We start from the raw sequence: 15,378 nt of genomic DNA on the forward strand, positions 1-15,378 counted from the left end.
GATTTTATGCTCACTACTTTTATTCTACTTGGCTGTGTAATGTACGAAGAGGTTCTTTATGTTGTGTGAAAATAAAATGTTTTGTCTCTGGAACCAAATTCAACAGCGAACAGCTTCACTGCCATTAAAACCTGCTTTTCTTCTTTAAAAACAGAAACTTTGACGGAAAGCTTTGCTTAAAAACCAGGCGTGACAAGAGCAGCACCATTTACACAGTTTATTTTCCAAAATTTGCAGGAGCATCAGGCCATGAGCACGCAGGCGCCGCCCACCGCCTTGATCTTCTCCTCGGCCTGCCGGCTGAAGAACTTGGCCTTGACGATGACGGGCTGCTTGGGCAGTTTGCCCTTCCCCAGAACTTTGTAGTATCCCTGGAGGAGCAGAGAACAGTTGCAGGCTTGATTTCAGCAGATCAACAGAAACATATCAAGTTTAAACTACAGAGAACACAGTAAAGGAGCAGATATAACATATCACTTAGTAAAAGTAAAAATATTCAGTCAGGTAACAAGTTCATGGTCTTTTTTTACTTTATTTGCTGATCTTTATTAATTTGGTTTGGTTCGTATGTTTGTTACTGTCTGTGGCAACTTTTATTTTTACAAACCGAACCCCTAAAATAAACATTTTATTTCATTTTCCCCTACTTAAATGTGAGGAAGAGAAATTAATTACATTTTTCCATTCATCCTACAGCTTAAATATTATTCTCTGTGATCTTATTCAAGATGTTTATACCGCCCCTCTCGTTCATTTTCTTGGATTTATCCAAATTTGTGTTTATTTGTATTTTGAACTTAATTTCCTGGTTGATTTGCAATATAACTTTCATTAATTTTATTTCAAATCTCTTTATTTTTCCCAATAACTTCAATTTTTGTCAAGTTTCATTTATTTAACTTATCGCCGCTCTTATATTTTTGTACATTCTGCTCCTTTTACATTATCTGCATTTATATTCACAATAGTGGCAGATGTTCTTTAATTCACATTCATTATTTTCCCATTTCAGGGACAAAAACAAGTTATTTGAGGGTAAATAAAGTTAATCTGATTTTAAAGAGGCCCTTAATCAGGGTTTATACAGCAATCCTTATATCAAATTTAATACCAATTTAATACCTTTTTCACTACCTTCAGATTTTTTTTTTAAAACTGTCACAACATTAAGTGTTAATCACAGACCTTTTAACATTAATACAGATTTTGACCTATAGAACACTATACAGAACAGATTTATAGACTCATTGATGTTGACCAGATGTTTCACATTTATTTCACTTTGTGAATGGCAATAAAATAGACTGCTTAAAATGTAAAAGGTAAAAAATACAAATTTAAAAAAAATACCTCCGACAGTGAATTTAACACTTTTAATGGCCTTAAATTTGGCAATTTTCATGCATCACTTTTTAATACTTTTTAAAACCCTGCGGAAACCCTGTTAATGCAACCCTACAAAAACACTTTTATCCAGTTTAGAAACAGAAAAATACTAAAGTGGGTTTTTAAATGCTTTCAGTATAAATATTTCTCTAACCCCAACAATTTATTCTTATTATTAATAATAAACTGGTTTTAAATCATATATAAATCAATTGACTCTTTAGTTAATCCCGTCAGATGCAGATCTCTGTTTCTGCGGGCGGTACTTACGGCGCGCACGGCGTCGATGATGGGCGCCGGGCCCTCGGGCTTCTTGCCGTAGTTCAGCCGGGTCTGCTCGCTCACCAGCGTCCACAGCTTGTCCAGGTTGATGGTGGGGCAGTGGGTGGTGTTCCTCTTCAGGTGGTAGTGTCTCATGCCCACCTTCCCAAAGTACCCGGGGTGACTGGGGGAGACAGAGGCGTTAGAGCGGCTGGAGACGACGACTCGTCCTCAGAAACTCAGATTCAGGGTCTGTGACTGACGCAGTGGGCGGCTGGACCACAAGGTCCAGCCGGGGAACAGGACCAGGATCTTTGATCTGAGAGAACTTTAGCACACCAGGACCAGGGGGGGGTCGGGGTGAGACTCTAGTCTCTGGACACACACACACACACACACACACTAAACTAGTGATGCACCGAAATGAAAATTTGTGGCCGAAACCGAAAATAATAAACACTTGGCCAAATACCGAACAATACCGAACATGGTTCTTTGCAGTTTTTCATTTATTTTGCCCATTTTTTCACCATTTCATAAATCAAATAAATTTGATTTAGGCATGCTTTTAAAAGAAAAAAATCTTTTACAAAATTACAAGGTAGAAAACATTTGTTGAACATAAAAAACTGAACATTTTTTAATTTCCCAGCATTTCTTAAATATTCCAGCAGACATTATACCAGCAAAGAACAATAACTTAAAATAAATAAATAAATTAGCAAAATAAATGTTTTGGCCATCTTTGAGCTTACGTTAGGCTTAACTGACTGAACATTGTAACATAGGCCTTAAAACAATAAAAATGCATTAAAGCGCTCAGGGTTTTTTATCGTTTCAAATGATAAATCAAACTTGTAGCTGAAAGACTTTGCAGATGTTTCCCCTCTAGATATTTGAGCAGAACATTCATTGCAAACAGCCATTCTTGTATTATTCTTTGCCACTCTAAAATACTTCCACACTGCTGACATGTTTGCACCATTTCACTCCACGCTCTTCCACGTTTGATTTCCTCATCTAAACCTGGAATAGATTGATTTATGTTGTTTTGGTTCCACCTGCTGGTGAATGTTGGTAAAATTCTTATGTGGTTAGTTTTTGGTTGGCCAACGATTTATGTTTGTGGTGCAACAGTTACGGAGCGGTAGGTCTATTTCCTTATATTACAACGCCGTTATTAATTGTTCGTTTTTTCCCACCGAACACCGAAAGTGTTTTTTTTGCCATTTTCGGCCAAACAATTTCGGTTACCGAACAATCGGTGCATCACTATTCAGGACGTAGTCTCAAAGCATCATGTACTTATTCTTCAGACATCCCAAATAAATAAGACTCAACCAGTAAAATAAATGATTGTTGGAGCTCTTTAAAATGAATGTTACATGATCAAATTATGCATCAGCTCCTACATTTGCACTCCAACACTGCCATCAGAAAATTATTCCTAACGAAAACTTTTTTTTTAAATTTCTATTTGCCATAGAAATCACTTTTGTGACTTTTTAATGTAATAAAAATATGTAATTTAGTGTGAAACCGTGCCCTCATTTGTTATTTTTAACACATTTGGATAACATGAAGTACCTTTCTAAATCTTTTGTGATTTTGTACCGGATAGATTTAAGTTCAACTGTAATAAACAAGCTGGGCCTTTTATTTTGTGTAATTTTATTCAATATTTTTATTTTGCTGTTCAAAACTGTTTAATAAACTATATTAATGATTTTTTTTAAATATTTGATACAATCTGGTTTTTATTAATCGAACAGAAAAATAATCACCAAATTACTCATTAGATTAGTTGACTAATTGATAAAATAATCGCCCCATGAATCATTTACCCCCAGCACTATCATGGATTTAACCTCCCAACACCCGGTGTAAACACATACATCACGTTTTGTTCATATTTAATTTCTAACGGCACCAGGATCTGAGGAGATTACAGGTTAAAACATCTGGATGAGGACAGTTGAGGACCAAAAGTCCAGCAGCATCAAGAAACCAGCAGGGGACGGAAGCAGCTGACCGCCAGCGTTTACACAACAGACGGAGAACTTTTAAGCGGTTTAAGTTGCATCTAAAACACACAACGGGACTGAAATTGGAGCCATTTCAGCCCCAGAAAGCAGGTTTGGACTAAACCGGGTACGCTGAACCTGAAATGAGGAGGACTGGGGTTTCTGGGCCTGTTACCATGGTAACCGACTCCAAACGGGGCTTTGATGGAGGGGCCGCGGGTCCTGAAGACCAGGAATAAGTTCTCTATTCCTTTAAAAAGGCGTCCCCATCCAAGACCAGGTCTGAGTCGGGTTCACAGGAACCGGTTCTGCTGCTCGGCTTCGGCACTTACTATTTATCGAAGTTGATCCTGTGGTGATGCAGACCTCCGGCATTACCACGACCTCCAGGATGCTTCCTGTGTTTGCCTGGGGAGGAGAGGAAGTGTTAAAGGTTCCAGGTCTGGACTCCAGGCTGAACTTTCAGGTCTTTCAGTTACTTATTTAAAAAAGGACAACGCACATTCATTAACACGAGCACTGGATTCCATCATGTAAATGTGCCAGATTTAGCCATACAGGCTAATTTACATCTACAGTCCCTGGCAGGTTGGTGGTATATATCAGGGGTGTCCAAAGTCGGTCCTCGAGGGCCGGTGTCCTGCATGTCTTAGATGTTACCCTGCTTCAGCACACCGTGATAAAAGTACCTGTGTCATCAACAGAATTGTGCTGCCCTGGATGACAAGCTGATGATTAATTAGAATCAGGTGTGTTAAAGCAGGGAAACATCTAAGGCCACGTTTCCACAGAGCCGGGTATTTACAAAAACGGACATTTCCCCCTCGACGTTTTCAAAAATATCCTTGTTTACACGAACCCACATGAAAACGCTGTTACGGTGCTATGAGCATCCAAACCTGCAGGGGGCAGTACAGAGCGCGTCGCCGCGTACCCTACGCCGTAGGCTCTGCGTTGGTGTAACGCGGAACCATAAATCAGCCTTGACTTCCAGTTACTTCCAAGACTGAACGAGTCTTTCGTTTGGAGTGACAGAGAAGTGGAGTTACTTTTAAGTGTGACTTTAGAATATAAAATACAAGAAAATATTGACGGTGGCCAAACTAATTGTAAACACAGGTCGCACACATGACGCTGGTGACGTTTCTGTGACTCTCTGAGCCTAAATCTCAGTTTCCCCCGTTTTCCTCTGTTTAGACGCAAACGTGAAAACGTTCGAAAATCTCCACTTTGGCCGGAGTTTTCAGAAATGATCGTTTTTGGAGACATGCAGGACATTGGCACTCGAGGACCAGGGTTGCCTACCCCTGCCGTGATACAAGGAGCTTGGTCATCAACAGAACTATCCGGACTTTGATGACAAGTTGGTGACGACTGTTAATTAGAATCAGGTGTGTTGATGCAAGGAGACAACTAAAACATGCAGGACACCGGCCCTCGAGGACCGACTTTGGACACCCCTGATATATATAAAAAAACATTGAAAGAGAACACACTAAAACACAGAGTACAAACAATTAGTAAAACCATGACATAGCAACAATATAAAAGAAGAACTATAACAAACACATTAGCTCACACAAAAGCACAAACATGTAGTAAAAACAATATCCTGATGCCTATACCAGATTATAACAGCATGTTTGATTATCAAGTAACCACTGTTTTGTGTGTTTAGAGAAGGAATAAAGGCCCTTTTTCTATGTGCAGGGGGGGGGGGGGGGCAGACCATGAAGGATTTTATAAACACGTAAAATGTCTGCAAACTTAATCATATTTCCAGAGGTGTCAAGTAACAAAGTACAAATACTTCATTACCTTACTCAAGTAGAAATCTTGGTTATCTATACTTCACTGGAGTAATTATTTTTCAGACTACTTTTTACTTTTACTCCTTACTCTGTTAAAATACTTATAGGCAACTAGTCATCATATCTCCTGCTCTCTGAAACACATGTTAATGCTCAATAGTACACATATATGCTTCTTTAATATATTTACATTATACTAAGATACATTCATTTTCAATGGCTTTTGTCCTTAATGGCTTTCTCCCCTTACATTACTTTTACTTTTATACTTTAAGTAGTTTTGAAACCAGTACTTTTATACTTTTACTTGAGTAAAAAACTTGAGTTGATACTTCAACAGGAGTATTTTTAAACTCTAGTATCTATACTTGTACCTGAGTAATGGATGAATACTTTTGTCACCTCTGCATATTTCCCCAGTTTAAACAAACATTTAGTTAAAATAAGACTATAAATATTCAGGACTCACCGATACGACCGTGTCCGTGGCTCACGTGTCCGCGGAGCTTCCTGGTCTTCGTCTTCTTGGTGGGCTGAAAAAAAAAAACAACAATCGATAAACATGGTCTTCTTCTTTTGTATTTCCGGCAGTTTTGACGCATCCAGGCGTATTACTGCCCTCCTCTGGTAGTTTGGACCAGAGTTAGTTCACAATGGTCTCTTAAATCCTCGAGTAAAGCCCAGTGGCGTGCAGAAAACGTATGATTGCCCCTGCTATCAGAAGGTGGTCCTCATGTTGGCCGAGTAATATTTTAACAGAAAAACAAAACAAACCTAGATCTGACAGAGTTCTAAATAAAACACTCCTTTCAGCAGAATACTTTCTGCATTCCATCAGTTGAACTGTTTCCGGCCTCCCACACTCACACAACCCACTTAGATGTTTCCCTACTACCAATAAGTTCTGATGTAGCCCCAACCTCAATCGAGTCAATTTAACCACGTCAACTCGACTTCCAGAATCATGATATGAAGTCTTGACCTTCGGCTGAATATTAAAAAAGTGCCTCCCTCTTTCCTCCTCCCAAATTTCCTGCCACTCTCTCCCAATTCCCTCTTTGATTTTAAACCTATACTCAGCCTTTCCTAGCGGGATCTCCACATCCACACAGTCTCGCTTTAGTGCTGCTTTCGCCACCCTGTCAGCTACTTCATTCCCCATGACTCCGGCATAGGGTTGCCACCCGTCCCGTAAAATACGGAATTGTCCTTTATTTGAGAAAAAAATGTTGCGTGCCGTATTGAACTAATATGGGACGCGATTTGTCCCGTATTTTCATTAATTTTTACACCATATTCTAGTTGAATTATTGAAATAAATTAACTTTTACACCATATTCTAGTTGAATTATTGAAATAAATTAACTTTTACACCATATTCTAGTTGAATTATTGAAATAAATTAACTTTTACACCATATTCTAGTTGAATTATTGAAATAAGTTAACTTTTACACCATATTCTAGTTGAATTATTGAAATAAATTAACTTTTACACCATATTCTAGTTGAATTATTGAAATAAATTAACTTTTACACCATATTCTAGTTGAATTATTGAAATAAGTTAACTTTTACACCATATTCTAGTTGAATTATTGAAATAAATTAACTTTTACACCATATTCTAGTTGAATTATTGAAATAAATTAACTTTTACACCATATTCTAGTTGAATTATTGAAATAAATTAACTTTTACACCATATTCTAGTTCAATTATCGAAATAAATTAACTTTTACACCATATTCTAGTTGAATTATTGAAATAAATTAACTTTTACACCATATTCTAGTTGAATTATTGAAATAAATTAACTTTTACACCATATTCTTCACCTGTATGTATATTATACATCTTGGCTGATGTGGACATACGTAGCATAGGAGGCTATTTCAGTTGCTATATGGTTGTCTGTCTCTACAGTCATCAAAGTTCAATGCTATTAAAGCATTTTAAACTTTAAATCAAAGCATTTTGTTTTTCATATAAAATAAACACATTTTTATTCAGTTTAGAAGTTTTAGGGCTTTTCTTTTGGCTCCTGCGCTGTTGAAATCAGGGCGTCCCTTATTTCTATTTCTGAAAGGTGGCAACCCTACTCCGGCATGCCCTGGTACCCACATAAATTTAACCATACAATGCAGTTTTTCAAGTCGAAACAAAACTAGTAGTATTTCATTTAGTATATCTGGTCTAGACTGACACCCATTACTTTTTATGGCTATCAGGGCTGCTGCAGAGTCTGAGCAAATCACTTCTTCTGGCTTACTTTCCTCCACCCAGTAATGCCCAAAGCACAGCTATTAATTCAGTAGTGAACACAGATATATAGTTACTGACACGACAACACATTTCCTTTCCTAACTGCATCACATACAACCCAAAACCAGCCCTTCCACTCTCTGGATTCCTAGAACCACCTGTGAATATCTGCACATTAGAATCCACTGTCTCACACAGATACTTTTCCACACAGCTTTTTAAATTACAATCTGTTCCCTTAACAGCAGATAACAAAAACAAGTCCACCTCTGGTTCTGGTATAAGCCAAAAGGGAACAGGGGCCCAGCAGCACACATGCTTCGCAATCACCTTTTCCTATTCCCAAGCCACCAACCCGATAAACATGGTCACAATCAGTCCCCACCCTTGTACTGAACAGAACCTGAACCCGGGTTCCGACCCGGGCGATTCGGTACCGGACCTTTTTAAATAAAACACGTTTTTATCCTTCACCCCGAACTGCATGCTGGGAAATATCCGGCATCAGACCGACACTAGAACAGCTAAAACACCCCGCTAAAGTCTATTAAACACCCCGCTAAACACCGAACACGGCTGGAAAACAATCCGGACAGATTAATATACATGTTTTCTAATAAAAGTTGCAGCAAAAACGACAATAAACGATGTTAAGCTGCCGGCCCGCAGAGTCCCGCTGATACACACACAAACACAAACGCGCATAAATCATCTATTTTCTGCAGCGAACTCGAACAATATCAGCCTATAAATGCTTGTGGAGGAGTGGAGCACGTCCAGCCGGCGGGAGGAGGACGAGTAACGGGCAGATAAACGAGGATGACGGCAGATTTGATCCGTTTCGCGTCTCTCGGGCGAGTTTCAGCACCTACCATCTTGGAGGCTGGTTGAAAGAGGAACGCGATTTGGAAACAACGCGGTATTGTGCGAGATTTGGCTCCTCGCTCGCAACGACGTAGGCGGGAATCCTGCAGCGACCCCTGGTGGCGGGTCACGTGCCCGCCGAGAAGAGAATACTTTTTTTTTTCCCCTTGTTAGTTAGTTAGTTAGTTAATCTTCATTTCGGTCAATTATAAGCATAAAAAACCAATAAGCAAGATAATAAACATTTACAGGTTTTTCTTTGGTCAACCCGGTGCTTATTTTGACTGAAAAGATCTGGGCTTGAAGCATAAAGCTTATCTTGCCGACCTTTTAACATAATAGAATATACAAAAAGAACAAATGAAGTATCATGAGGCTACACAAAATAATAATAATAATAATAATAATAATAATAATAATAATAATAATAATAATACTAATACTAATACTAATAATAATGATAATGATAATAATAAAATAATAATAATAATAATGATAATAGCTGTAATAACTGTAATAATAGTAATAATAATGATAATAATAATAATAATAATAATAATAATAATAATAATAAAATAATAATAATAGCTGTAATAACTGTAATAACAGTAATGATAATAACTGTAATAATAATTATTATAATGATAATAATAATGATAATAATAATAATAATAAAATAATAATAATGATAATAATAATAATAATAATAACTGTAATAATAATAATTATTATTATTATAATGATAATAATAATAATAATAATAATAATAATAATAATAATAATAATAATAACGGTAATAACTGTAATAATAATAATAATAGTAATAATAATGATAATAATAATAATGATAGCTCTGAAAACAGAAAGTGAAAAGATGCTAAAGAAACCGACAAAACCAATTTAAGTTGTCATTTCATCTCATGCATGTGTATTGTGTCTATACATCAAATCCTACATACCATTGATGCATATGTTCACACCTACACGCACGCATGTGTACATTCTTCTTTGTTTGCTAATTCTGCTTCTATATATGTGTCCATTACCATTACCTTTGAATAAAAGCTTATATGCTTTTATTGAGTTTGTTAATTTAAGGTCGTTGTCTAATGAGTTCCACAGTTTTACTCCTAAAACAGATAAACATCTGCCCTTTGTGTTTGCTCTTATTGCTGTTGTGTCAAACATTGCTGTTCCCCTGAGCTCATGTTTGCCCTCTCTTGGCTTGAACAGTTCCTGCAGCCCGGAAGTAAGTTGTTATAAGCCTTATATATTATTACAGTGGTGTTCATATAGCTGTGTTCCAAATCGTCCACTCGTTCACTCACTCCCTACTCCCTACATAGTGTACACTACATAGTGCACTATGTAGGGGATGACCAGAGGAGATTTCGGACACTACAACGTAAATTTTTTTAACGTGTTCGCGTCAGTAAATGCGCCGGATGTTCCTGTGACGTAGCGGACGCGACATGCAACATGTAAACACTCCGAACCATGCTCCGGGATCTGGTACTTCTGTGTCAATAAATTGTTGAAAATGAATGGTGTAGAAGTGTGCTTTTGTCAACTACTGTTGTGTGTTCCAATCCTCAGCTATAACTGCTCACGACATTGCACGAGCTAAAACCTATTTAGTACGTCCGACGGTACCGTTAGCTACTGGCTGCTGGCATTTAACCCACGATTGCTTTGATACATCTAAGAAATATGATTCCTGTGGTTGTTTGGGTGCTTTTTGCACAACTCCTGCTTGTTGATGTAACTCCAGTTACATCAACTCAAAGTTATAAAAGTCTCAAATTACCAATGTATTTATATTTAACACGAGTTAAATTAAATTACTAATTAACCAGTTATTACATTAATCACCAACTGCGGTTATCATTGATTAATTCGTTCGAGTACTTGCAACAATACTTCTGTAATTTCAGTTTGTTAGGAGTGTTTAATGGTTTCTCATATCCTGACAGGGAATTGGCTTGTGAGCAGTACTCGAGTTGTAAAATAAAATCAGGGGGGATGGTGGATTTTATCATATGGGGACAGATAATTTGTGCTGATTACAAATAATATAATATATTACAAATAATAGCAGTGACCAAAACAGCTGCAGAAATACTGCAGGAATGACATAGCAGCAGTTAAATGCAGCCTTCTGTAAGCTTTAAATATCCACTGGGCTTACATCAAATACATCAAAACACAACAATAAACAACACTTTTCTGAACTTATCTATATGACTCTGTCCTTCACAGGATAAGTAACATGGATCACTGCAAAAACTCTAAATCTTAACAAAAATATTTGTCTTATTTCTAGTTAAAATGTCTCATTTTATTAAAGAAAAAAATCTCATTACACTTAAAACAAGACTCATCACTGGAAAAAACAACAATTTTCTCCTGTTTCAAGTAGATTTTCACTTAAAATAAGTAGAAAAATCTGCATGTGGAACAAGATTTTATTGCTTGTAATGACAAGATAAATCTTGTCCCACTGGCAGATTTTCCTACTTATTTCAAGTGAAGATTTACTTGAAACAGGTGAAAATTGTCGAATAAGTTATTTTTCTGGCGATGACTAAATGTTGAAAATGCAGTAAAACCACATTAATTGATGAAATGACATAAGGGATGGAAAGGGGGGTGATTTTGACCGTTTTTATTTCAGGGGGGATGCCATCCCCCATCATCCCCCCTCAACTCGAGTACTGCTTGTGAGTAACTGTACATTTGAATATATCATTTCGGCTTTCCACTGCAACATTTTAAAACAAATAAATAAAAAATGTTAGAGTAATGAATCACCATTGTACCATTGAATAGTAATAAATAATGTACGCAATTAACTGATAAATCATCTAAAATACCTGCAGCATCCTGTATTTATATACCTTAAAACAAACTTAAACTCATAAAAGGAACATTTCAACCAGGAAAGACAAATATGAATTCAATAAAAATTTTTAATTCATTATTTATTACTTTGAAAAAAGCTTCAATAAAAAAGGTCTTAAGAACAGTCTTCCCCACCCAAGGGAATCATTCTGGAGGGAGCTGGAGATGACAGCAACTGTAAAACACAAAGCAAACGTATTACAAGTTAAGAATGTTTTTTACAAAGAGACAAATCTTACCTTGTAAGTTTTTTTTTTTTTTTTTTTTTTTTAATTTTCCCATTTCTTCCCAGCCCTGGCTGGGGATATCACCCCCTCCAGCCCCATTTCTTTCAGGACAACCCTAAGAAATACAAGAAAAGTATTTATTTCATGCATCCATCAAATACAATATTAAATATACCTACGTGTTACTGTTTAAATTGTATAACATGTCAACGAAAAATAAGAAAAAGGTCTGCACACCATAAGGGCTCCCATGCAAGTGTAATTTAATTAAGCATGACGTTTTATGCGATGGCTCTTAGATGCTTATAAACAGGGTAAGCGGATGTGCATGTTGTTTCTTTACCATGGTTTAATAACATCATATCAACCTCATAATTGTTAGATTTCCCTACATCTTTTGTCACGATTTACAGAGTACAATGCACATATTTACACAGGTAATTCGAGGTTAGGACCAGCATAATTTGACAAGATAAAATCCACTAAGGAAAAACATAATGCTATCACTGAAATGTGCTTATTACTCCCATCCATGAAACGCGGCGTTACGCCGCCCCGAGAAGAGCCTGTAATGCCGCATACGCAGCTTAATCAGGCCCTCAACATCATCATCTGTCCCTTTGAAAATAACAGACAAGCATATACTTTTATAACAAGTCGCAAATTGTGAACTTACATTTATAAGCGAGTAAAGAGCTCCCGCGCTGCCCCGCCTCCTGTTCAGCTGCCATTTTTTCTTCTTCTTTTTCTTCTTCTCCTCAGACAAAACATGACCGCATTGCATTGTGGTATACGGGAGTAAAAAGTAGGGTACATGGCTTGTACACTAACTTTTGCGGTGCATTGTGGGTATTTTATAGTGAACGAGGTAGTGGACGAAAAGTAGTGAAGAGAATTGGAACAGCACTACAAAATGGCGTGCACCCTATGTAGTGCACTATATAGGGTATAGGGGGCGATTTGGAACACAGCATATATCTTGCAATTTAAGTGTTAACATACAGACATTCAGCCAAACATTTATACACAAAAAACTTATGCAATGACTCTGTTGATGCTCTGGGCCCCCTTGGTTCCAAAATGAATTCTTTTATTAAAAGCCTTGGTGTCATTTTTGATAGTGATTTTAAATTCGATAGACAGATTGGGTCTGTAGTTAAAGGTGCTTTTTTCAGCTAAGGCTCCTGGCCAAAGTAAAGCCCTACCTATCTCCTAAAGACTTGGAGAGGGTAATTCACGCTTTTATTTCATCACGACTAGACTTCTGCAACTCCTTGTACGTGGGCTTAGACCAGCGTTCTGTGCGACGCCTGCAGCTGGTGCAGAATGCTGCTGCTCGACTGTTGACTGGAAGTAGAAAGCGTGAGCACATTACCGGTTCTGGCCTCCCTGCACTGGCTTCCTGTTCATTACAGAATTGATTTTAAGATTCTGCTGCTTGTTTTTAAATCACTGAATGGCTTGGCTCCCCAATACCTTACTGAACTTCTCCACTCTCACACCAGCCAGAGCTCTGAGGTCGTCAAATCAGTTGCTTTTAGACGTCCCCTAATCCAGACTCAAAACTAGAGGTGACCGAGCTTTTGCGGTGGCCGGCCCTAAGCTGTGGAATAGTTTGCCACTAAATGTTAGATCTGCCCAGACCCTAGTGGTTTTTAAGTCTTCTTTGAAAACGTATTTATTTTCTTTGGCTTTTAGTGTGTGACAACTTAGTTCCCACATCTGTGTGAAGTGATTGTGCACTTTATGTGTCTGTTCCTTGTCGTCTATTATCTATTATCTATTTTTTATTACTATTTTATTGATCATTTTAGTATGTTAGTGATTTTATTGTTTCTACACTGTGTACTGTGTTTTTCTTTTGGTATTGTTTTATTTTCTTGTATGCTGTACAGCACTTTGGTCGACCTCGTCGTTTTTAAATGTGCTTTATAAATAAAATTGACATTGACATTGACAATACACAAAAACTTGTGCAATACAGTACCTGTACACTATAAAATTATATATATATATATATATATATATATATATATATATATATATATATGTATAAAATAAGAGCGCTTCACAGAGATCATTATTCATTCATACACATTCTCTCTGGTGGTGGTAGCTACGTTTGTAGCCACAGCTGCCCTGGGGCAGACTGACAGAAGCGTGGCTGCCATTCCGCGCCAAACGGCCCCTCCGACCACCACCAACATTCAAACACATTCAAACACATTCACACGTTGCAAGCTGGGTAAGGTGTCTTGCCCAAGGACACTACGACAGTAACTGAGATGGAGCAGGATTCAAACCGCCGACCTTCCGATCATTGGACGACCCGCTCTACCACCTGAGCTACTGCCGCCCCCATGAATAATATTTGCATATCGTTGTGATTGATTAAGCATCAGGTCCATTTCAGTGATGTTGATATACGGTGTAATCTGATTACTATAATGGTAAATAATGTCATTTCAATCTTTAATATTTAAAATTCAGGTTTCATCTCCAAATTCAGTGCAATTTAAATCAGTAACATTTACTATTCATGACTTTTCTGAGGTGGAGGGGGGTGTTGGAGCTGGTTATTCTGCTAGATACTTTGGGACTAGTTAGTAGTCGTGTCAATCCTTAAAAGCACTGGAGTCAATCCTCCAATAGTGTAGAAATAGCGGTAGTGCAGTCGCCACACAGATCTGATCTGAGCTGATGGATGGAAACATTTATAGTGAGTTCAACATCATCATCCACTTCTCTGTGTTATTGTGCTGCAGTTGAAAACAAGCTCATATGGAAACTAGAACCAGGATGATGGAATACAATCACGCAGGATCAGGACAGAACTGGGTTTGGTCTGGAGCTGAACTGGTCTTGATCTTGATACTCTCGGGTAGAAGATTAAAGTGGACTAATTAAAGGAGCATGAGGCAGGATTTATGAAAAAAATTCTTATACGTTTTAAGTTTTCTAGTAATAATGTCAGATGAAGCGTTCCAAACCCAAAAGAATGATCCTCTAGTGTATCTCTCCTTTGGCTTGAACAGGCTGTGTGCTGCAAAATGTGCTGCAATTCCGATCAGGAATTTCCCGCGCTGTCCTGCGGATGTGACGTCACATGACGCTGCATGTGCGTTCTCCCCGTTCTCCCGTGCCGGCTTCACTGTTGGCTGCAGTACCCCCAACGGCCGTCGTGGTGAAGGGTGGCGCTAGAGAGTCGCATTTCTTAAAAGGAGCCTCATGCTCCTTTAATATTGATGTGAGGATCAATACTGATATATCGATACTTCCGATACCAGATTAATATGCTCTAAAATCTTTTCTCAAACTAAAATATCGATACTTTTGATACTTCAGTCATATGTGGTAAAGTATATCATTAACAGGAATACGGTGAAGTGACTAAACTATTCAGATTCTGTCTAAATGACTGGCTGTTGGTAGGAACTACTTTTTATTTTTATAGTGGTTCTTATTTTTTTTGTTTATTATTCTCTTATTTATTTTAAGGGTTTTATTATTTTACGTAGGATCTTTTTTTAGTGATGGAAACAGCTCTTTCTGTTGTTGTAACAGCTCGGCTGTATAGTGAATGAGGCCACTATCTCAGAATACGCATATGAAATATATATATATATATACACACACACAT

At 37.5% G+C, this 15,378-nt stretch overlaps 1 protein-coding gene and 1 non-coding gene across 2 annotated transcripts; both read right to left on the bottom strand.

The window, feature by feature from the left end:
• Positions 1-202: 202 nt before the first annotated feature.
• Positions 203-6,107, bottom strand: rpl27a (ribosomal protein L27a). Its single transcript, XM_061720802.1, has 4 exons — positions 5,952-6,107; positions 4,004-4,079; positions 1,657-1,831; positions 203-371 (listed from the first exon to the last, which is right to left on the bottom strand). The coding sequence occupies exons 1-4, from the start codon at positions 6,082-6,084 to the stop codon at positions 243-245; spliced, it is 513 nt and encodes a 170-aa protein (XP_061576786.1). The 5' UTR covers positions 6,085-6,107; the 3' UTR covers positions 203-242.
• On the bottom strand, positions 1,898-2,026 carry LOC133444952 (small nucleolar RNA SNORA3/SNORA45 family). Its single transcript, XR_009782770.1, has one exon. It is a non-coding gene; the product is annotated as a small nucleolar RNA SNORA3/SNORA45 family (small nucleolar RNA).
• Positions 6,108-15,378: the final 9,271 nt, after the last annotated feature.

Source organism: Cololabis saira, chromosome 5 (genome assembly GCF_033807715.1).
Source record: "Cololabis saira isolate AMF1-May2022 chromosome 5, fColSai1.1, whole genome shotgun sequence".
Classification (NCBI taxonomy): domain Eukaryota; kingdom Metazoa; phylum Chordata; class Actinopteri; order Beloniformes; family Belonidae; genus Cololabis; species Cololabis saira.

Coding starts and splice junctions, on each gene's coding strand:
- rpl27a (XM_061720802.1), bottom strand. CDS start 6,084: ATGCGTCAAAACTGCCGGAAATACAAAAGAAGAAGACCATGTTTATCG. Junction 4,080..5,951: donor CCACGGACACGGTCGTATCG/GTGAGTCCTGAA, acceptor TCTCCTCCCCAG/GCAAACACAGGAAGCATCCT. Junction 372..1,656: donor TCATCGACGCCGTGCGCGCC/GTAAGTACCGCC, acceptor CTGCTCCTCCAG/GGATACTACAAAGTTCTGGG.